Below are 24,968 nucleotides of genomic sequence, written 5' to 3'. Positions count from 1 at the left end.
TTCAGTGCAATTCGGAACACTGCTGTTGATAACAGGGCAATAATTATTACAATGGTGCAGATGCACAATTCTGCCTCTTTCTCTAGAGGTTTACTTTTCTGCACCTTTGCGGATGTAGACACACTCAGACTTATTCCACCTTTCGTATGTAAGATTAGAAATCAAATGATCTTGATATATTTTAGAAAAGGCAGAAAGTAGGGCAGAATTGAATAAAAATACTAGTAGCGTACTTTCACTGCTCCTCTTGGCAGATGTAGTCATTTTCTCCAGGTGCTCCTAAGGCATTTAATTCATATTAATTCACAACCATTGATGCCCCTGCAGATTATAATTTGTTTTGGTATCTGACTTCCACCAAAGCCTGGGAACTCTTGAGATTAAAATGTGCCTTATTCATCTTTTTATCTCCAAGCCAAGCAAAAGTTAGGAAGTTAGTATCCCAGGCTTTCATAAGGTCATTAGCCAGAGCTATTTACAGAAGTATGGCACAGAAGGAAGGCTAAGGGATATTTGTGTAAGATTCAATTTTGGTTAAAATTTCACCTCTGGTAGTATATCCAGTTTAGAACCCAGTGCCTTAAAACAAAATATGGGTATGTGCTAGTTGATTCAAGATCTGCAGAAATAGACTGACTAAAGGCATTAGAAGTCCTCAATTCATAAAAGAGAAGATGGAGGGCTTCCCTGGTGGCGCAGTGGTTGAGAGTCCGCCTGCCGATGCAGGGGACACGGGTTCGTGCCCCGGTTTGGGAGGATACCCCATGCTGCGGAGCGGCTGGGCCCGTGAGCCATGGCCGCTGAGCCTGCGCGTCCGGAGCCTGTGCTCCGCAACGGGAGAGGCCACAGCAGTGAGAGGCCCGCGTACCGAAAAAAAAAAAAAGAGAGAAGATGGATAAGACTGGGAGGAGGATGAGTTGGGACGAGATAGTGTTATGGGGTGGCTTGGGGAACCTGGAGGCCCTTTCCACGTACTGAAGCAGCTGCTCCCCATTTTCCTAAGAACAGAGGACAGGAACTGGCTTATGCTACCAAAGGCAGGAGCCATGGAAGACTGGCAGGTACTTGGAAATGCATTACATTGGGGATAGCGGGTCAAATTATTTTCTGTGCCTGAGACTCTCTGTTTAGACTTGACTGAAAATAGGTGGCTTAAAGGACCTACCCTACCAGGATCCCTCTCCCAGATTTTCTATAAACCCTGGGATATTAGACACATTAAAACCTTGGAAATAACCCAGCATCCTCTGGGCAGACTGCCGAGGCCAGGAAGCTCAGCCTCAGCCCGAGAGCGAGGGAGACAGAAAAGGGCCCTGACTAGGGTTTTTCTCATCTTCATCCAACCATTCTGATTCCCCTGACCTAAAGAAAGAAAAGCAATGAAAAGGCATGTAGAGGGAAATAAATCTGCAAAAAAAGCAGGACCCTCTTTACCTACATGTGTCTTCGCTCTACCAAGACACAGAAGTAGAAGGCAACATGAAAAAGAACTCTGTCGCTGACAGCCCTGTTTGAATGGCTGTTCCTCTTCGGGAACCGTGTTAAGAGGAGCTGAGGCGTGGGGGAGAAGTAGAAAGAAAAATGCCTTCACAGGCACCCAGCGCTTCAGATCGTCCAAGTTTCCCTCATCGACACAAGTTCACAACCCCGCGGGAAACTGGTGGGGCAGATAGGAGTGGCGAGGGAGAAGGAGACAGCTTTAAAAGCAGTTTGTTGTGCAGCGGATCAAAATCGGGCGCAAAGGGGAAAAAAGCCATCTCCCATACATCTATAGTCCAAACAGAGGCTACTTTGTTAGAAGATTCTAGAAATTCTGCAGACAGCAGAAGTCAACAGAGGTCAACAGAGTTAATTATTTATGAGGTCTCCCTCCCTGTCTCTTTAAAACAAAAACAATGACAGAAACACATTTCATTTTCTTTCCCGATGGATTCACAGGAGCCGCCTCTAGGTGTTGGCTCTCCTTTCTGCTAAACGCTGCCAGCGGGGCCTGCAACAGAAGCCGGGCCACCGGAGCACCTGCGGACTCTGTTTCACAGCCAGAGCGAGCTGGGCGGCCACCAGCAGTGAGGCCCAGCTGTGCTGACTGATAGGCTAATGTCCCATGTCATCCCTTCCAGTCCATGTCTCTGGCTCAGGGCTTCCCATCTGACCAGATGCACTGAGAGCTAAAAGCTCCAGGAGGCTGCTCCAAATCAGTCTAAACAAAGAGTGGCATTTACTTTACACCACAGAAGCCTCACGCTAAAAGCCTCCTTGAAGTTGATCGTACAACCTGGTCGTCCCCTCTGCTGCCGAGAGGGAAGGGACAGGTGAGGGACCACCCATCCCGCTGGAGACAGCCTTACAGTCCAGACAGAGATGCCTTCGTTTCTTACCTGGGCACACTCCACTTTGGCACACTCCCCAGTCCGGCAGGTCACTTGGCCACGGTCACACGTGCAGAACTCACAGGCCGAGCCCTTCCATATTTCATCCTGGTACCGCACAAGCCCCCCATGCGAGCAGCTTCCAGCAGGAGACACACAGTCCTCGCAGCATCGCCCATGACGCTGAGCCCTTCTCTGACCCTGAGGAAACAGAGAGAACGGCAGGGAAAGGGCAGGGGTCAGGAGGGCGCGAAAACATCCGACCTGATGGGGCAGAAGGACATAAAACACCAACTCTGTGTGCTGTTTTCTTCCCCCACCTAACCCAGCTGAGGCATGTTCCTCTTCCCCTCCCCCTCCTTCCTGGGAAGCAGGTCCTTCCTGCTTCCGAGCATCATAAAAACTTTTGATTCCCTCAAAGGACACACTGGACTAAGAGATGCATTTCCTCAATGACCCCGAATAAAGGTTCAAAAATCAAGCTACACACTCTCAAATACCTTTTCGCATCTTAACGGAGGGCAGGCCTGTTTGTGGCACCTGACCTCACCCCGGTCACATATACACGTGGTGCAGGCATTTTCACTCCACTGCTCACCATGCTGAGTGAAGAAAAGAAACGAAAAAGTGGAAAATCAAATGTCACATATATCAAGTAGAAACACAAGGCACATGACACAATTTTTTATCATAGTTTTTAATTGAGCCATATCGAATGTGCTCCTGAGAAATAATATCATCTAGGCAGCAAGAGGCTCTAAGAAAAAAAGTCAATCCATGTCCAAAGAGAACTTGGGATTCGTTTGCATCCAACTATATTCATTCCACAGATGCCTTGAGGGCCTGCTCTCTGCCAGACACACAGAGGGCCTGGAACATCAAGATTAATAGGAAGACCCTGTTTGCTGGCTACTCGATGGTCATTCTTTAGCTCTTCTTTGCTGGGAGACCCAGTTCTCACTGCTACACACTCACGTTCCCAGCTTCCCTTGCAGCCAGTGCACAGACTTGGTCCCAGTCCCAACGGAGGGGACCTCAGGGGAAGTGTGCTAGAGCAGTAGAGGTTGAGGAAAAGACTCTTCTCCCCCATAAAAGAAGAAAAGTCCACCCCTTTCTTCCACCAGGCTTTAGTCATGATTGGTTGAGGACAAGCTGCCTGAAGCTGTGGAAGCCACACTGGGGCATGAGGTGACAAGACAGAAAGCAAATGCCAACATGCTGAGGACGGCAGGGTGGAAAGATCAGAAGAGTGAAAATCCTTGACAACGTCATTGAGACCTGGATTGATCAACCCTGCAACTGTCCCACCTCTGGGCTTCCTGTTATATGAGATAATAAATGTTTCATTTTAGCTACTTTTAGAGGAGCATTTCTGTTGCTTGCAGCCAAGGACACCACAACAGGTATAGAGGCTCTCTTCCAGAAGAAATTAATCTAGCACATATGTGGCTACTGTATTGGACAGCACAGATCTAATATATACAAAAATCCTTTCCCCATTAGTTATTTTCATTTACACTTCAAGGGACCCATCTAGAATTTGTGTCATCCATCCCCTAATACTCGGTTCCAGATTCTCTACTGAGAGTCAAAAATCCCAATTTCTATTTGGTTTTCCTTAGAATGACCGGCAAACAAGGGAAGCAGATGGGTTAATTTTTTATATATTCTTTGCTTTCGAATAATGTAACCTTCTTTTGGCTCAGCTAGGCACTCCCAAGTCAGAACATTCATTCATTCAACTTGTTGCACTTACTTTTATTTAGTACCTACTATGTGTTGGGTAGTTAGCTAGACTGCCCCAGTAGTACTTTCAAGTTTTCAGGGTCCACCCCCCCGCCCCAGCTTCTTGCCCTTTTCCCTCTCTCACCTTCCACTCCCATGCTCCCGGTCCCACTGTAAGGCAGGGGGACACTGTCTCTGGATATCAGTGCCTAAAAGCCAACCAAAGCAGGCAGACATTCCCAGAGCCTCCAACATAAGTGTAAACTGACAGTAACCAATGACAGTCTTTTTTCCCTTCAAGATGTGTGAACAGTAAGTTCACCAAGGTTCATGAACCAGGTACCGCCTGCCAGCACATTCTTTTGTATTCCTAATCCCCTCCGATTTAATTTTTTCACAAAGGCTTCCCATGAAGAGAAGAAAAAAGCCGTTTACGAACTGAGTTACTAATCCTGGCAAAGAGTCAGATGTGGGTGGGGGAGGTATGGTGGTTAGAAGGGCAGAGGGCAGATGTGTAAGAATGGATGTCAAAACACCTACATGGGGCACATCAAAGCTTACCTCGTAAACTCGGCCAGCTGCAGAGCAGGATCGCAAAGAGCACTGTGGGCAACATTTCCCAGGGACTCGGACCACAGTTTCATCCTTGACACCCCAAAAACAGTCCATCAAAAGGCAGTATTAATAAAATCCACAGCAGGAGGAAAATTTCACTCACAGCCAACTCAATCATGTGCCTCAAAGCCTCCAGAAACAGCAATTTCCTCTCATTTAATATTTATTAGTCACCTGGTGCTTTGATAAGAATGAGCACTTTTCAGGGCAGTGTGACTCTTAAGAAGTTTGCACATTCCTCAAGTCCCATCCACTTCTAAGAACAAACAAAAGCACAACTAATAACAATAATAATAGTACTTCGTGTTTGCCAGGTACTGTTTTAAGTGTTTTACGTGACCCTGTAAAGTAGATGCTCTTATCCCACCTTCACAAACAAGAAAATTAAAGATCAGAGAGGTTGTGTGACTTGTCTGAGGTCACAGAGCTGACCTGGTAATAGTAAATGGTTGGCAGAGGGACTTCAGGGCATCAACCATTCAACACTTAAGAACATTTACCCTCCTGCTGAGTCACTGCTAATCTCAAAGTGAAGGTATCCCTCCCTTGATAAACTACCTCACTATTCTTTTGCATCTGTATGGGAATCCACACGTTTATATATACGCATTAGGAGGTCCTTAACATGAAAAAAAATCAGTCATGCCCCTAGATATCTAGGAATAAGCCAGTGCAGGGAAATGTGGGTGACAAACACTGAATGCCCAAAGAACCCCTACCGCCTTATTCCTACAGTTTCAGCTCTACCACCTGCACCCCCAGAATATTAGACCCTTTGTCACCACTGCCCTAAGAATTTTCACAGCAACAATCTCCTCGTTAATGCCAAAGAAGCAGCTTCTCACTTTGACATCACCACAGCCTTTTGAATGGAAGGAAGGTAGGCAAATTAAAGCCAAGAGAAGGAGGATTAGAATAGACCAAGTTTCAGTGACTAGGAAGTAGTAGATCTTATACAGAAGATACCTCCTGAACAGTTAGCTGCACTTTCTCTTACATAAAGCAGAGAATGAGATTTTATTATCGTGGTTTGCTGTGGAATTCCCTCGGCAAGAAAAGAAGGCTGGTGTACTTTGGGGCATGTGTGTAGGGGGGTCTCAAGTAACCTTAATTTTTCATGGAAAGTTCCAGTCATGCTTTAGTGGCTTTTTTAACCCAATTATATATGATCAGCTAGATGAATGCATTCCTATCTGATAGGAATTTATTTCAAACATCTGAATCACTGGAATTCACATGACAACTGTTTTCTCTGCTTTAGGTTACCTAATTTCTTTATAATTCTGTAAAAATATTATGACCATTGATGTTTAATAGAGTATGTGAAAATTGGACATGCGTTGAAGTCATTAAGCATTCCTTGACCTCAGAACTCTTGAGTTTAATGAAATTTCAGTGAGGAAGTAAAAATAAAGGTATATCTGATGTCATACTCACTATTCAGTAAGTTTATGGAAGGAAACAATGAACGTTTACAACGTTAAGTAAACAGGGGACAAATGTCATGATCGCAAATCTTGAACAGAAATATAGAGGTAGTATGAATCTATCTTAACCAGCATGAAGTAAACCCAAGGGCAGGGGCAGAGTCAACTGGAGAGTGGGAGGTATGGGTGGCAGATAACTACCTGTGTAGAGGCTGGTACAGGAAAATCAAGTTTCCGATTCTTACTGGCAATAATTATATATTTCATTGACAGAAACAAAACCTTTCTTCACAAACAGAGCCCAAAAAGGGCAGGGAGGAAAAGCATTTAAAGAGAAAATATCCCATTACGTGAGAGAACTTCCTGACTGAGAATTGAGACCCCATCTGGGCTGGTGTTTTATAAGCAGGACTGGAGAGGCAAGTAAGAAGAAGGTGAGCAGCAAAGTGGGTTAGAGAAACGGGAAAGGCGTTTTAGCTGTACATTTTTGTGGCTATCATACACTTGAATCCTATTATTCTGGTCTTCGTAGATTTGCCCTTCCAAACCTACAGACTACCCAGGGGCTAGTACGCTAGGGACTGATGACCAAATCCAGCCCACCACCCATCTCCGTAAACTTTGACTGGAATGCAGCCACATCCATTCATGTACGTATTATCTATGGGTGTTTTCGTGCTATAATGGCAGAGTTGAGAAGCTGTTCCAACTATATGGCACACAAAGCTGCAAATGTTCACTCTCTGGCTCCTTACAGAAGAAGTTTGCCAACCCCGTGTCTAATATGGTACCCTCAGTAATCACAGGAGTTCAATGCCAAAATAACATATGACTAATGTCATTACAATTTCGGGTAGGACCACCATTAAGGATATACAGTTGACCCTTGAACAATGCAGAGGTTAGGGGAGCTGACCTCCACACAGCTGAAAATCCGAATATAATTTATAGTCAGCCCTAGGTATCCACGGTTCCTCCACGTCTGTGGTTCCGCATCCGTGGATTCAACCAATCATGGATCGTGTAGTACTGTACTATTTACTATCAAAAAAAATACATATATGGACCCACATATTTCGAACCACGTTGCTCGAGGGTCAACTGTATTGAATTATGGTTTTCCATATTCCTTAAATAAAAATACTTATGACAAAGTTTATAGTATGTTATGGCTCACAGCTCTTGACAAAATATCTTCTCCTGTAACACCTCTGAAGGTATAAAAATGAGATGAAGATTCTACCACCAAAAAGGAGAACAGCCAACCTCCTACCATTGCCGAGGAAGTCCCACTGACCATAAGACTTTCTGTGGCCTTTCTTTGCTTTATAAACCAAAACAGAAATAAGAACCATCATTTCTTCCCAACTCTCTGCCTTCCAATATCAAACACAACATGGGTTTGTCCCCTCAGTGTGCAGCCACTGCAGTTTGAAGCCATTAGAGTGCCATCCTGGCCTTTCAACTCCCTCGATGTCTTTCTACCTAATCAGAGCCCATAATGTAAAAAAAAAAAAAAAAAAAAAAGGAAAACAAAACAAAAAGAGTGGGAAGTATGTGTGTTGGGGGAGGTGGAGGAAGTGATGAAAAGTGGGGAAGAAGACACTCAAATGTAAAGCACAGAGTCACTGAGAAACATGGCGAGAACCCTTGCAAATTGGGGATTACAGTTTTACATTTCATGAATTCAAAATGCAAGAGGGTTGGGCAGTGGAGAGAGAAAAATATCTGATCTCAGTACAACAGAGCTACACTAAATGAAAACCTGCCAGACCCTTGGTTGAGGAAACACACACCTTTCTTAGCACCTGGCAATGGGTCCAAGAAAGGGAATTAGCCAAGGGCAGGCTGCTTACCCTTGCAGCTTTCAAGCACTGAGTATGGACAGATTTCTCTTGACCAAGGCTGAGTAAACAGAAAGTAAAGAACTTGGGGGAAAAACTCTAAAGAGCAATAGAAAGTAATAACATTCTGAAGATGCACAGAAAGAACAGATTTCTGAAAACTAAGTACTGCAGGATCTAAAATAAAAGATTTAAAAGCCATTTTGCAACTTCAGTAAGATAGAAGAAAATGCAGTCTTTATTAAATAGAAGGAAGAAGCGATAAAGAAAGAAAAAGCATTGGGGTTAAAAAAAGATGAACCAGTGATAGGAGAAATAAGGACGAATTAAAAGAAAATTAAAGGAAAATTAAAGTAAACACAAACTCAAGAAGCTCTCTCCATAATGCAGAGGAAAGACACAAAAGTGAAAATGATGAGAGAGAAAGTGACCAAGGCAGGGGAGCAATCTAAGAATCATAGGTGTTTCTGAAGAAATGAGAATAATTGGAACAGACATGACTAATCAAAGCCGTAACTAAAGAAAACATTTCACACCTGGAATATAGACTGAAAGGGCTTCACAGTATTCCAGGCAAACTATGTGAAAAGACACCTCACTTGGAAATACCCTGGGAAAATGTTTTAAATATAAAGATGAAGAAACATCCTGCAAGAATTCAACAGAGTAAACTAGCTGAATGTAACAGAATAGAAAGCAGAAAAACCTCAGACTCCTCCATGGCACGAAATTCCAGAATTTAATGGAACAGAGTTTACAGGGTTGATACGGGAAAAGATTATAATCTCCTTAAATTGTAGACCCCTATAAATTGTCTTTCATGAATGTAGGCAAAATAGAAAATAATTCTCAAACACTTAGTGGCTCAGAAGACATACCAATTTTTATCTTTTTTAAAAAACTCTGAAGATGAAGTTCAATTCACTTAGATTAACCAATATTGGGAATGGGAAAATTGTAGTATTAAAAAAACTGATGGGAGAAAATATTTGCAAATGAAACAACAGACAAAGGATTAATCTCCAAAATATACAAACAGCTCATGGAGCTCAATATCAAAAAAACAAACAATCCAGTCAAAAAATGGGCAGAAGACCTAAATAGACATTTCACCAAGGAAGATATACAGATGGCCAAGAGGCACATGAAAAGATGCTCAACATCACTAATTATTAGAGAAATGCAAATCAAAAATACAATGAGGTATCACCTCATGCCAGCCAGAATGGCCATCATCAAAAAATCTACAAACAGTAAATGCTGGAGAGGGTGTGGAGAAAAGGGAACCCTCCTACACTGTTGGTGGGAATGTAAATTGATACAACCACTATGGAGAACAGTATGGAGGTTCCTTACAAAACTAAAAATAGAACTACCATATGATCCAGCAATCCCACTACTGGGCATATACACTGAGAAAACCATAATTCAAAGAGAGACATGCACCACAATGTTCACTGCAGCACTATTTACAATAGCCAGGACATGGAACCAACCTAACTGTCCATCAACAGATGAATGGATGAAGAAGACGTGGCACATGTATACAATGGAATATTACTCAGCCATAAAAAGAAACGAAATTGAGTTATTTGTAGTGAGGTGGATGCACCTAGAGTCTGTCATACAGAGTGAAGTAAGTCAGAAAGAGAAAAACAAATACCATATGCTAACACATATATATGGAATCTAAAAAAAAATGGTACTGATGAACCTAGTTGCAGGGCAGGAATAAAGAGGTAGACATAGAGAATGGACTTGATGACATGGGGTGGGAGGGCGAAGCTGGGGCAAAGTGAGAGTAGCATCGACGTATATATACACTACCGAATGTAAAATAGTTGGCTGGTGGGAAGCTGCAGCATAGCACAGGGAGATGGGCTCTGTGCTTTGCGATGACCTAGAGGGGTGGGATAGGGAGGATAGGAGGGAGGCTCAAAAGGGAGGGGATATGGGGACATGTGTATACATATGGCTGATTCGCTTTGTTGTGCAACAGAAACTAAGAAGGTACTGTGAAGCAATTATACTCCAATAAAGATGTATTTAAAAAAATTGGTGATAATAGTATCAGGAAGAACTCTCATCAGACTGAACATTTTAATGAGCCTACAAAAATGTGAATGGTCTAGGGCTCTGTTCACAAGGCATCTGGACAGAAGCTGAAGGCAAGCAATTTCAGCATGAATTTACATCACACACTAAGGGAGCAACCCCTTATTTGAACACAGGAATTTCTCCTTTTGTCAGAGATGATCACTAATTCCTAACATCTGATTATAACTATGCAAATATATCCACATTTGCCTACCAAAAACTTGGAATGAATTCCAAAAGAAATTCTGTTGTGATCTTTTGGAATGGTGGAAATATGGAAGATCATTTCCTTCTCTGCTTTTCCGCTTTTTGCAAACTTTCCTTAAGGAATACAGATTCCTTTTACAATTTAAAAAACACTTTATGGGCTTCCCTGGTGGCGCAGTGGTTGAGAGTCCGCCTGCCGATGCAGAGGGTGCGAGTTTGTGCCCCAGTCCAGGAAGATCCCACATGCCGCGGAGCGGCTGGGCCCGTGAGCCATAGCCGCTGAGCCTGCGTGTCCGGAGCCTGTGCTCCGCAACGGGAGAGGCCACAACAGTGAAAGGCCTGCGTACCGCAAAAAAAAAAAAAAAAAAAAACACTTTATATTAAAAATCAAATTTTTCTAAAGCTTAACACCTGGAAATGCATTTCTTCTGATGAGCTTGTGTTTTTTTTAAATGAATGAGTTTTTAAAAATGAATGAGTTAACACATATAAAAGGCTTGCAATCATGCTCAATGATGTGAGCAACTATTGTTTTGTGATTATTATTATACATAAATGATATGTAATTCATTTTGGGAGGCGATACAGTGTAATGGTTAAAAATATGTCAGGTGTGGTCTGTTGAGGTTGTCATGTATAACTGCCTAGGTTAGAAGCAATGACAGTTCATAACTGTGGTACCTTGAGCAAATTATTTAAACTCTGTATCTCAGTTTTATCTACTATAACGTGGGATGATAATAATAGTTCCTACTTCACAGTGTTGTTACGCAAATTAAAAGCTCTTAAAATTAATGATTAGCACATAATATATGCCCCCAGTGTGGGGATGGTGATGGGCAGATGGTGGCGGTGAGAATGTTTCCAACAAAGGTGCTAATTCTACAGCACCTCTTTATATCATCAGAACACCCAATGGTTAATAGTGATATTAAATCAAGAAAAATGGTTTAAATAGTCTGACAGTTGGGTATTTTTTTTTTTTTTTTTTTTGCGGTACGCGGGCCCCTCACTGTTGTGGCCTCTCCCAGCCGCTCCGCGGCATGTGGGATCTTCCTGGACCGGGGCACGAACCCGCGTCCCCTGCATCGGCAGGCGGACTCTCAACCACTGCGCCACCAGGGAAGCCCAGTTGGGTATTTTTTAACGTCAAGGCAAAACTATAGACTTGATGCAAGAGTGATTAAGATCAATCTATTTCCAAGATTTCAGAATGCTTGCATAGCAATTAGCTCTAAAGTACGGCAACAAATTTCATCTTTTTAAGTTAAACAATGCAAACTATAAGTGAGTCCTGTTTGAAGCCAGAATTTATCTTTAACGTTTTTTTAGAATGGGAACCAGTACTTTCAATTATTACAAGCTAACCTCTGATATGCACTCAGGGTTAAGTTTTTAAAGACTTAAAGCAGAAGATTCACAATGGAGTGTTTCTTCTATCCATCCTCCCACCTCCCTTATTGTAATGGTTTCAAACTGCTTAATTAACCTTCTTACACAAGGGGACTAAAGCCTGGAATGTGTGAATCAAAATGCCCCAACACTACAATATCTTCTGAATGTAAGATATTATGCAACTCTACCAAGAAACTCATTTGTAATCTGAAAGCTAGGACAAGACTTTGTGATGAATTGAGAGGTGTGACATGTGTGCAGTAGTTGCTGTAGTGTGGGTAATACAATCTAGTCTTTAAATTGATACATTTTCCCTTTATTTGGCATTTAGCATTTCTTGCCTAATTGCCTTTTGTCTGCCTTTAAAAATACTGCCCAATTGTCACAGTATGCCATGTTATTGATTTTGTTTTATTTGACACAAAGTACTGCTCTGTATCAACTGAATGTTGGCTTCCAGCTTTTTCTTAGATCGAAAAATGAGCTATTTTTCAACTGGAGGCAAACTCCTTTCATGGTTATCTGTCAACCGCTAAGAAACATCCATAGGAGCTACTGGAAGAAGAAAAAAACTATAAAATACCATGTACACCAAATTTATTTGCAATTGATTTTCTATTGTAAATCTGTGTGAAGAGCCTAATGTTGTGAAAATCAGACCAGCTTTAAATGAAGAACAAGGTCCCCCTATTTTAAACCTCCCTGGAGAAAATCCTTTCATAATTTGAATCATTATCTAATAAAAATTAAATAAGGCACATCTGGATAATCAGGTTCAAAGACATGCATACGTCTTTAAAAAGCAGACTATACCTATGCATTGAAAAACAATCACAACCCTGATCATCTTACTGAATTTTCCAGATGTTCAGCTTCACATTTTTGGAACATCTGCAACTAGAGTTTGGCGGGCTTCTTTATGTGTACCCTGAAGGCTCAGTTTCATTATGTAACAATTAGCCTAAATGGCTGGTAATTAGACCTATCTGTAGCATCTAAGGGTAAAAGAAATCTCTCAGGGGTGGTCTCTAAAAGTATAAGGAAAATAAAACCGCCTTTGCTTCTTGTTCTCAGTACTTCCGAGGTCTGCCTGACAAAATCTCAGAAGAGACTCCAAGTTCCTGAACAGTGAAGTTAACAGCCTGTGAAGGATCCACTCTGAGGCTGTCTTCCTTACCTGGTTACAAAACAGAGGATGACACTGAGCTGCGAAGCACTGGGCGACCCCGTTTCTACACACACACTTGGCGCACTGACTCAATGGCCAGTCCTCCCCATCCTGAAACACACGGCCTTCGTAGGAACAGGGTTCTGGAAGGTCAGAGCAATAAGGATTACTGGGGGGATTGCACTTGCTGATCCCAGAGCTGACTGCATGCGTGTGTGGCCAGTGCAGTCACACAGGGCCCTGTGCTCAGGGGCGCAGTGCAAACAACGGAGCCCCGGTGCTTGGGGTATTGCTCTGCAGTCACTGTATGCAGTTCTTAACTTTCTCTCTGAGTTTCGTAAGTGAAGTCTGGTGCGACAGGTAGCATGTGCGACAGGTAGCATGTGCGACAGGTAGCATGTGCTAGGGGTTTGGGGTCTCACTCACGCGTGGCCCTACCTCCCCGCTGCCTCCTTGCCTTCTGGGTTCTCAGGACCTGACCCCAAATCCATGCCCAGTGAAAGCTGCCACCCTCCAACCATAGCAGGGACCTGGGTGTGGGTGGCTGGGGAGTGCATGTACCCTAAGCACCAAGTAGCGGGGGGGACTCAGGGCACCTGTGTGTGGGGGGGTCTTACCCACCCAGCAAATATCCCCGTGCCTTAGGGAGTGTGACATGAATAATAAATTACAAACAGGACAGGTTGCAAAAGCCATGGAAGAAAATAAAAGCTTTTTCCCCCTGCTTTTTGAACAAAGGGCCCTGCATTTTTATTGTGCGCCCAGTAAATTATGGAGTTGGTGCTGGCTGATCCTCTAATCTCTCCAGGCAAAATGCTCCCAATAGATCTTTCTCATGGACAGCCAACAAGAAAGCACCCTAAAATGTAAGAAAGGAGCCCACAAACCCAGACAGCCCACTCTCTACCCTATCCCTAAACTCTGTTGTTGGAGTATTTTTCCTTGTAGGGTTATCTGGCCCAAAGCAGCTGCCCGTCCTTTTCTGGTGGATGACATCTGAAATGCATGAGGAATGCATTCTACTTTCATCCTTTCCTAACCATACTTTTGAATCCCCAGAAGGGTTCTCCAGGGTAAACAGTCACCAGGAATGGAATAACTGGGGATCAGAAAGAAACCAGAGGTCTTTTTAAAAGGAAAAGGCAAGGATAGAGTGTAGCTTCCAGGTGCTAGTTAAAAAGAGTAATTTTAGCTATTATACTCCAGGAGAGAATATAATACAGAAATGACAATAATTCATATTTACCGTGAAGTAAACACTACTTAATTATAAAAATGGAAAGGGACATATATCCCTAAAATGTAATAAAAGGGTACGTGGTCCAAGCATGGATTCTAAGGAGAGGGCCTGGAAGCATGCCCCTGGCTTGCTGAGCCATGCCTTGGTTTGCAGGCAGGCATAATCTCCACAGCGAAGAGGCCATAAAGACAAATGAAATACCTGCTGCCTACTTGGCGTGTTGTGGTGAAAGATGTTATGTCAACGGAAAGACCAGCCAGCAGAATTAGTGGTAGTGTTACTACATGATGGAGAAGTGATTTGTTCGTTCTTCTCTCCACCGAGAGGCAGGAGGAACTATTAATACCTTGGCCTTATGCAACCACAGCAAAGGGGCTTGTCCTTCCTCCCTTTCCTTCTTAGGAGCTATGAACACAGAGGGATTGCATCTGGCCAAGGCAAAATAATAAATCAGAGAGTCTCAGAATCTCAAGTTTGGAATGGAGCTCAGTCTCTGCAACATTGCTTCTGCCACGTGCAAGGCTACATCTCCGTTCCAATAAGGAATGGGGTTACGGATCTTTGTACCACACTGAGCAAGAAAGAGAAGAGTTGGGATGTCACCAGGTAAACCTCAAAGGCAAAGAGGGTCTCTCTCTACAAGCTCATACTCACTCCCGGGGCCCACACAGACTGGGCAGCAGCTTCCTTCAGGGATGAATTCCAGCTCCTGGTGTCCACACAAGAGTGGTGGGCACGGTCGGGAGGTGCATCGGACTTCCCCATGAGTGCAAGAGCACACACTGCATGGGGAGGAGGCCCACTCTGTCCCGTGCTGTGCGTTAGGGGGAAAAAAAGACAAGAAAATTATTGTCAGAATATAGGCTTTCATCTGATCAAACAGAAACAAGGCTTCTCTTAAACAAATGAAGGATGGAGCTCAGGAGAGATGGAAGAAGGCTCTAGGCTTGCAAGGCTGAGACCAGGGTTTGCAATATTCCAAGTTAGAGACCAATTTTATTTTATTTATTTATTTTTTAACATCTTTATTGGGGTATAATTGCTTTACAATGGTGTGTTAGTTTCTGCTTTATAACAAAGTGAATCAGTTATACATATACATATGTTCCCATATCTCTTCCCTCTTGCGTCTCCCTCCCTCCCACACTCCCTATCGCACCCCTCCAGGCGGTCACAAAGCACGGAGCTGATATCCCTGTGCTATGCGGCTGCTTCCCACTAGCTATCTACCTTATGTTTGTTAGTGTATATATGTCCATGCCTCTCTCTCACTTTGTCACAGCTCACCCTTCCCCCTCCCCATATCCTCAAGTCCGTTCTCCAGTAGGTCTGTGCAGAGACCAATTTTAAAATTGAGTTGTATTTTCCTTTTTTACCCCTAAAATTTTACATTTGAAAATTTCAGAGAAGCACAAAAATAAAATAAAAATGACCCCAATCCCATCATTTAAAACATTCTATGCAGACCAAAGTAAAATATGCACACATACACGTATATCTACTGAATTCTTCATAATACTTATATTATTTTCAATATAGCTCCCACTCTGTATTATGCTTCTTTTTCTTTTCTTGGTCTTTACTTTTTACCCTGATGAGTTCCCATATTTGTGTTCTCTCTCTCTCTCTCTCCCTCCCCCCACCCCTCTTTCTCTGTCTCCCGTTCCAGTGATCTTATGGTCCCAGGGAACCTGTCATAGCCAGCAGGAGGCACCTGGTCCAAATTGTAGAGCAAACTCATTCCTGGCGAGGGTGTCCATCTACACACACAGAATGTCCCTAGTCCACTTTAGGCTGGGATAGGACATTCCCAAAGCTGCCACTGTATCGGTGATCTAACAGATCTATGTTTTGAGTTATATGATTTACTAAGCACCAAGAGTATCTAAATGGGCCACTCTCAGATGTGATGCAGAGTGAGGGCAGGGGTAAACCCTGAATGTAAAAAGCTACAAGTATGTTGATTGCTTGGGGAAGTAGCTGTCAAAATACGTTGTGTTCTCAATGGCAGAGTGGAATGGTGGTGGCCTTTTAAAAAATGTATGAAAAAAAAAATGAGCTTAGGGCTTCCCTGGTGGCGCAGTGGTTGAGAGTCCGCCTGCCAATGCAGGGGACACGGGTTTGTGCCCCGGTCCGGGAGGATCTCACGTGCCGCGGAGCGGCTGGGCCCGTGAGCCATGGCCGCTGAGCCTGCGCGTTTGGAGCCTGTGCTCCGCGATGGGAGAGGCCACAGCAGTGAGAGGCCCGCGTACAGCAAAAAAAAAAAAAAAAAAAAATGAGCTTAATCCATAAAGTTTTCCTCTTATAACATTTTCTTAAATATCGTATTCCTTTGCCTCTATTAAATGTAGCATATGATGATACCTGATTCAGCACAAATCATATATAGACTTCTATTAAAAACATCACACACACCCAGTGCTCAGTCACCTAAATATAATCTGGGGATTTCAACTGTATCACTGAGAAGCATAGAAAATAAACATCCTCTTGCTTCTCCTCAAGCCAGCATCCAGAATAATTATTCACCTCTCTCAAACACAAAAGGACTCTTACTTAAACAAGTCACTGCCCCTTTCTTCTGCAAAGCGCTGCCAGGTTGCAAGCATGCCAAGGCCGACGTTTTGGAATTACTAATAACCTGTGCTATTATTGTAACAATAATAGTAATAGGTAGTCACAGGCATCCAGTTATTTGGGAACCAAGTCCTCACCTTACCATCCTGAAAATTACTTTCTTTAGGTGGACTTACTGGGAGTACGAGAGGGCAGAAATGCAAGGAATGCACTGAGTTGGATGAACCACGGATTTCCTTGGATGCATGCATGTTCTCAGATCCAAGCTCAGCCCTCCCTGACTTGGGGACTATGAGTGTGATGTCATCTTTCTAGATTTCAGCTTCCCGGTCTAGAAAACTTAAATGGTAGGACGATATCTTGTGCACTTGGTTATTGTAAAGGTTAAATGAGGCAGTTGTGAAAGACCCAGCAAGGGGAGTGGCAGGTAGGAGGTGCTCAATCCTCTCCCTTCTCTCCACTGCATGAGTCCATGGTCTTCCTACTCCTTTTCACACCTATGTGCTGACTGTGATCACGGCAACAGACTTGGATGCCAAGGCCAAGTCCTCTCCTATCAATTTTTACTTCTTCTATAATTAAATATAAAATTTCAAATTTAGTGTAGCATATACACGGGCAAGTCCACAACTTGCTAATAAACTATTGGCTAATAAAAGATAGCAGGCAATGGACCTTTATGCTTTGAAGGTCTAAGCATAAAAGCAAAGGAAGAAATTGTAAGAGAAAAATTAATAGGTTCTGATGAGTTAAAATTTTAAAAGTCTGTCAAATATACATTATTAAAAAAAATTTAAAAGGCAAATGACAAACTGATTTTTAAAAACTGCAAACTATATTAATTAGAATTATACTCTACTATATAAAATCATTTACAAGCAATAAGAAAAGACTGGAGGCAAGATCAAGATGGTAGAGTAGGAAGATTCTGAGCTCACCTCCTCCCATGGATGCACCAAAATTACAACTACATATAGAACAACGCTCTCTAAGAACAACCTGCAGACTTGCAGAACAGCTCTTCTATAATTAAGGATATTAAAAAAAACCTCATTGAGATGGGTAGGAGGTGACCCATACCCCTGGCAGGAAACTCAAAAGCCGAACGAATATCACAAACTTAGAGGACCTCCCTAAGAAGTAAGGAGTTCCAGCCCCACATTGGGCACCACAGCCCTGAGACCTGCACCAGGAAGATGAGACCCCATAACTGGATTTGAAAACCTGTGGGACTTACACTGGGGGAAGCCAGAGAGCTATAGGAAACCAAGACTCCCCTCTTAAAGGGCTTATGCACAAACTCACTCTCTCTGAGTCCCAGCACAGAGGCAGTGGTTTGAAAAGAACCTGGCCCTCTAGCTGGACTGCAAAGGTGGCCCCAGCACACCTTCCAGCCTGTGCCCACTCCACCTCTAGCCATGCCACCAAGGTAGCAACCTCAATCCAGCTCAGGAAAGCCTTGGCCAGTGTCCACTTCGGTTCCAGGCATCTTGCCAGGGAGGCCCCAGCCCTGACTGACATACCCTAAAACCCACCCCTGCCATCCTGCTCCAGCCACAACTGCCAAGGCCACCTGGCACACAAAATCTACATAGGAAGAACTCTACACAAGGCCACACCTTTAAGACCAGGAGAGATAACTGTTTCACCTAATTCACAGAAGCAAACCCAGGAAAAACAACTCCAATGAAATAAAGATAAGTAATTTACCTAATAAAGAATTCAAAGCAATGGCTATAAAGATGCTTATAGAAATTAGGAGAAGAATGGTAGAACACAGGGAAAACTTCAACAAAGAGATAGAAAATATAAAAAAAGAAACAATCAGAACTGAAGAATACAATAATTAAAAGGAAAAATATGCTGGAGGGAATCAAGAGCAGATTAGATGTTACAGAAGAATATATAAGCAACATGGAAGACAGACTAATGGAAGTCACCCAATCATTACAGCAAAAAGAAAAAAAAAGAATTTTTAAAAATGAGGATAGTTTAAGGAACTTCTGAGGCAACATCAAGCATACAAACATTTGCATTATCAGGATCTCAGAAGGAGGAGAGAGAAAGAAAGGGGCAGAGAACTTATTTGAAGAAATAATGGCTGTAAACTTCCCTAACATGGGGAAGGAAATAGTCCCAAAGAAGATGAACCCAAAGAGATCCACACCAAGACACATCATGATTAATAAGGCAAAAGACAGAGAGAGAATTTCAAAGGCAGCAAGAGGAATACTATGCATAATATTTAAGGGAAATCCCATAAGGCTATCAACTGATTTTTCAGCAGAAACTTTGCAGGCCATAAGGGAGTAGAATGATATATTTAAAGTGCTGAAAGGAAAAAAAACTTATAACCAAGAATACTCTGCCCAGTAAGGCTATCATTCGGAATTGAAGGCAAGATAAAGAGCTTCCCAGACAAGCAAAAACTAAGATTTCATCACCACTAAACTGACCTTACAAGAAGTGTTAAAGGGTCTTCTTTAAGCAGAGAAGAAAAGGTCATAACTAGAAATATGAAAATATATGAACAAAAAAAAATCTCACTGGTAAAGGAAAATATATAGTAAAGGTAATGGATCAACTATTGAAAAAGCAAATAAAATTTGAAAAGCAAAAATTGTAAAATTAACTAAAACTACAATTAGTAGTTAAGGAATATACAAAGTAAAAAGATGTAAAACATGACATTAAAAACATAAAACATGTGGAGGGGACTAAAAATGTAGTGCTTTTAGAATGTGTTCAAACTTAAGTAACTATCAGCTTAAAACCAACAGATATATATATATACATATATATATATATATATATACACATATACATATATATATCAATCAATATATATGAACCTTAATGTAACCACAAACCAAAAATCTACAATAGATACACAAAAAATAAAAAGAAAATAATCAAACTAAAAGAGACTAAAAGAAGAAGAAAGGAACAAAGAAGTACCCAAAATAACCAGAAAACAATTAACTAAACAGCAACAAGTACATACTTACCAATAATCACTTTAAATGTAAATGGAATAAATGCTTCAATCAAAAGATATAGAGTGAATAGATTAAAAAAAAAAAGACCCATTTATGTGCTGCATTCAAGAGACTCACTTCAGATCTAAAAACACACATAACCTGAAAGGGAAAGAATAGAAAAAGATATTCCATGCAAATGGAAATGAAAAGAAAGCTGGAGTAACACTACTCTGATCAGACAAAACAGACTTTAAAACAAAGACTATAATAAAAAAATACATGTGGTCATTACATAATAATAAAGAAAACAATCCAATTTACAATTGCATCAAAAAGAATAAAATACCTAGGAATAAATTTAACTAAGGAAGTGAATGTCCTGTACTCTAAAAACTAAAAGACATCAATGAAAAAAATTGAAAGAGAAATGGAAAGGTATGCTGTGCTCATGCTATGGAAGAATTAATATTGTTAGAATGTTCATATTACCCAAAGTAATCTACAGATTCAACTCTTTCTCTATCAAAATACTCACGGTATTTCTCACAGAACTGTAACAAATAGTTCTAAAATTTGTGGAACCACAAAAGACTCCAAATAGCTGAAGCCAAATTGAGTAAGAAGAACAAAGCTGGCAGTATCACACTCCCTGATTTCAAACTATACTACAAAGCTATAGTAATCAAAACAGTATGGGGCTGGCATAAAAACAGACACATAGGTCAGTGGAACAGAATAGAGAGCCCAGAAATAAGGTCACCACTCGTGGTCAATTAATCTACAACAAAGAAGGCAAGAATATACAATACAGAAAGGCTGACCTCTTCAATAAGTGATGCTGGAAAAACTCAACAGCTACATGTAAAAGAATGAAACGATACCATTTTCTTATACCATATACAAAAATAAACTCAAAATGGATTAGAGACTTAAATATAAGACCTGAAATCACAAAACTCCTAGAAGAAAACATAGGTTGTACGCTCTTTGACATGGGTCTTAGCAATATTTTTTTTGTTCTGTCTCCTCAGGCAAGGGAAACAAAAGCAAAAATAAACAAATGGGGCTACATCAAACTAAAAAGCTTTTGCACAGTGAAGGAAACCTCCACAAAATGAAAAGGCAGCCCACTGAATGGGACAAAATATTTGCAAATGATACATCTGTAAGGGGCTAATATCCAAAATATAAAAAGAACACATACAACTCAATAAAAAAAAAGTCCAATTAAAACATGGGCAGAGGACGTGAATGTTCATTTTTCCAAAGATGACATAAAGATGGCCAACAGGACCACGAAAAGATGTTCAACATCACTAGTCACCACTAGTTATCAGGGAAATACAAATCAAAACCACAGTGAGCTATCACCTCATACCTGTCAGAATGGCTATTATCAAAAAGACAAGAAATAACAAGTGTTGGCAAGGATGTAAAGAAAAGGGAACCCACATGTAATGTTGGTGGGAATGTAAATTGATATAGTCACTTGGAAAACAGTATGCAGATTTAATTTTTGAGGAAAAATTAAAAATAGAACTACTATGATCTAGTAATTCCACTTCTGGGTATTTATCTGAAGAAAACAAAAACACTAATTCAAAAAGATATATGCACCCCAATGTTCACTGGAACATTATTTGTAATAGCCAAGATATGGAAGCAACCTAGTGTCCATCAAGAGATGAATGGATAAAGAAGATGCCACACACACACACACACACACACACACACACACACACACACACACAGAGGAATATTACTCAGCCATAAAAAATGAAATTTTGCCATTTGCAAAAACATGGATGGACCTAGAGGATATTATGCTTAGTGAAATAAGTCTGACAGAGAAAGACAAATATTGTATGCCTTCACTTATATATGGAATCTAAAAAACAAAACAAAAGAATAAACAAAACCAAACGAAAACAGGCTCAGATACAGAGAACAAGCAGGTGGTTATCCGAGCGGAGGGGATATGTGGGGGTGAAATAGGTGAAGGGGACGAAGAGGTACAAACTTCCAGTTATAAAATAAATAACTCATGGGGACGTAATGTACAGCATGGAGACTATAGTCAGTAATACTGTAATAACTTTGTATGATAACAGATGGTAGCTAGACTCATAGTGGTGATCATTTCATGATGTATAAAAATATTGAATCACTATGCTGTATACCTGAAACTAATATTATATTGTAAGTCAACTATAACTCAATTTAAAGAAAAAGAAAAAAAAATCCCAATGGAAAAAAATAGCAACAAGCTTATGGAATATTCAACTTTATTAACTGCAAAGAAATATTATTTAAAATAAAATTTGATAATATCTTTTAATATCAGATATGGAAAGTGTTTAAAATTCATAGTAGCTATTGTTAGTGAAGCTGCAATGGAGTGGAATTCTACACAGAGCCTTCTCTCATGATAGCACCTGGAACAACTCAGCCAGGCGGGGCCTACCCTAGGTAATCAGACCCGAAAAGAAGCTATACTATCCATGATAGTCCCACTGGGTTTATCATTAGACATAGACAACTTAAAATTGAATTTTGATGACCACAGGTGTCACAGCTTCAATACTCAAAATCTTTAGATGCTTTGACCTACTAATTTCACGTTTAAGAAGTTATCTGGAGAAAATGATCAATGACACACCAGAAAGTTTCAATACAAGGAATTCCATCTCATTGTTCTTCATGGTGAAATTGGAAATGTTTTCGTGAATATTGCAAGCTACCCAAGTGCCTAATAATAGGAAATCATGTTCTCCAAGAGTATGCTGGGGAACTATTTACAACATAATGTTTTATAAAAAAGCAAGATATAAACTGTATGCATAGTATAATTACAATTATGTAAAAACATATTTCTCTATCTATTTATCTATCTATCCATCCACCCATATTCACTGCCAGCCGCCCCCCACAACAAAAAAAAACCTGAGGAAGCAATAGTGGTTTTCATAGCTTGGAGATTACTAGTGGATTTTTTTCTGCTTGAATACTTTTCTATTTTCCAAATTTTCACCAATAAACAAATATTCACTTTAGTCATCAGAGAGCAAAGTACTGTTTAAAATATCTAATGAATCATTTGCATATCTTAAATAAAGTAAAATTTGAAAGCTGCTTAAAAAACAACTTGAAGTGAATGTCTTTATTAAAAGTTAGGAGATTGCTTCTAAACATCTAGACATTTCATTAAAACAAGAGCTTGTTTTTGTCACTACTGAGAAACACTAACTGTCATTTCTTAAACATTTGCAATCATACCAACTCTCAGATGAGGCCACAAAAATTAATTATAATAACTTGTCAATCACCAAAGTTTTCTCAACTGTAAAATGAAAGGGCTGTATTAACTAATCTCTTCGGTACCTTCAAGCTCTCTAATGATGTGAATCTATTATCTGACTCAAGAGACATAAAATTAAGCAAGGGATTCTCCCTTCACAATAAGCTTGAGAATTATGGGAATAACAAAGAACATTCGTCAGGGAGACTCCACTCTAGATGTCAAAGCCACAGAAGCCCAGACAGTGATCCAAAGTGCACAGGATGATGGAAAGGAAGTATTCTCACCTCTCTCTTAGAGAAAAGTCACATGAGTCCCCTTCATTTTCATCTCCTACTCTTATTCCTAAATCAGTGACACCTCTCTCAGCAGAGGGAGACCAGAGATCAAGGGGTTTGGTACATGCTGATAGATAAAGAGATAGATAGATAGAGTACAGGTAGATATTTTTTAATTTCACAGTGTTTTCTATACTCATTTACAAAAGCTGTATTTTTTATGAGCACTGTAACAAGCAAAGAAAGCTCTGTAAAAATCAAGAAATAATACATACACAAAACAATGCTCCCACAAGACCTGTGTTGTAGCTGTGCCATCTTAATACCATTAATACCTTTTGAAAACCTGTGATTTTGACACTGGCCGAAAGCACATTCTGCAGACCATATCTTATATATATTCTTCTGCATAGCCAAATAACAAGTCGGCTTGGCTGTCCAAAGGAAAGATAAGCTCATAAAGTATTTGCCTGGCTTAATGACAGAACAAAAAAATAATTTTTCTTCCTATAATTTGTTCCTGTTATGATGTTATAGATCCAGAATACTAAAAATCTGGGGATGTTCCATGCATATTGTAATTACATCCTCTACTTTGAAGAGAACAAGGCTGCAGAATTCAGTATTCAGTTCTTGTCTCACACGCATAAATTAATTCTCCTTTCAGCCTCACAGACAGGCAAAGCAAGCAGACCTCTCCCTCCACACTCCTGTATTGGATCGGATGCGGGCACTAGGGCATTACCACCTGCCACTTTCTTTTTCAGTGAGTCTCCAAGCACCATCTTCTAAGACATGACATTATCTGGTGCTGAGATTAAGTTAGTAAAGAGGAAAAGAAAGGGGTTAAAGGTCCTTTCTCCTCCCTTTCACAGGCTAATTTGTGGGGAAAAGAACAGGGAAAATGCATTCCAACACTCTTTAGGAAAATGTATTTCAGGCTTGTCTCCCTAACTGGTTGGCAAGGCTGGGCAGAGATCCAAAAGCTAATTTGAAAGGATAGCTTTGGGAGGTCATGGATGAAATAGTCACCCAAATGCTGGCTGTAATAAGCCCACGCGAAACTTACATAACCTGGTCAGCCAAAAGGCTCAGGTGTTTTCCTCACTCCAGAGAAGATGCGGGGACTTGACTTGCTGGAACGTCAGCTGTACAAGGTGCTGCCCACAATGCCAGCAAAAGAGGTCCCCTCGTGAGGCGAGGCTGTTTCATTAAAGGTGGCCTCTCCATGCCGTCCTGAGCTCAACCCACCTTTGACTTTCCTTCTCTTCAACTTTATTCTCTGGGGACAGCGTCACTTTAACAGATGCCCCTCCCACCACACTTGCTCTATCCTAAAGCCTCTTCTAAATCTCTCTTTTAGGGGAAAGCTTCCACTTCACCATTCCAAAGCTCTTAAAGCACCAGACTATTTCATAACTACCGGGACAGAGTCTCCATAACTCGTCCCATGGGATGTAAGCCAGAGGTTAAGGAGAGGATTACCGCTGTTCGGCAGGAGAGGAAGGTGCTCTGGTAACTGCTTCCCAAGCAAGCCAAGGGCGCAAAACAGAAAAGGCTCCAAGATTCAGGAAAAAACCTAGTGACGCAAGGGACAAGGGGAGATTCAGACCCAACCCAGACAAGCATTTAACCCACTCAAGGAAATGAATAATATTAAGAAAAATTTGGCAAGAATCTAAAAAGGTGAAGAAAGAAAGGAAAGAAGAACAGGAAGACAAGGAACATGATCGGTTTCACTTTATTA

General features: G+C 41.2%; 1 protein-coding gene across 1 annotated transcript in view; it reads right to left on the bottom strand.

Moving 5' to 3' along the window:
* FRAS1 (Fraser extracellular matrix complex subunit 1) overlaps positions 1-24,968 on the bottom strand; it is a 460,552-nt gene that overhangs the window by 249,360 nt on the left and 186,224 nt on the right. Inside the window, exons 5-9 of the mRNA XM_079919788.1 lie at positions 14,742-14,901; positions 12,857-12,990; positions 4,656-4,739; positions 2,870-2,971; positions 2,379-2,570 (exon numbers count right to left, since the gene is read on the bottom strand). Coding sequence (XP_079775914.1) covers positions 2,379-2,570; positions 2,870-2,971; positions 4,656-4,739; positions 12,857-12,990; positions 14,742-14,901 — 672 coding nt within the window. The remainder of the gene's footprint in view (positions 1-2,378; positions 2,571-2,869; positions 2,972-4,655; positions 4,740-12,856; positions 12,991-14,741; positions 14,902-24,968) is intronic.

The sequence above is a fragment of the Stenella coeruleoalba genome (genome assembly GCF_951394435.1).
Source record: "Stenella coeruleoalba genome assembly, chromosome: 4".
Lineage (NCBI taxonomy): Eukaryota > Metazoa > Chordata > Mammalia > Artiodactyla > Delphinidae > Stenella > Stenella coeruleoalba.
This window is presented reverse-complemented; position numbering and strand designations above follow the sequence as displayed.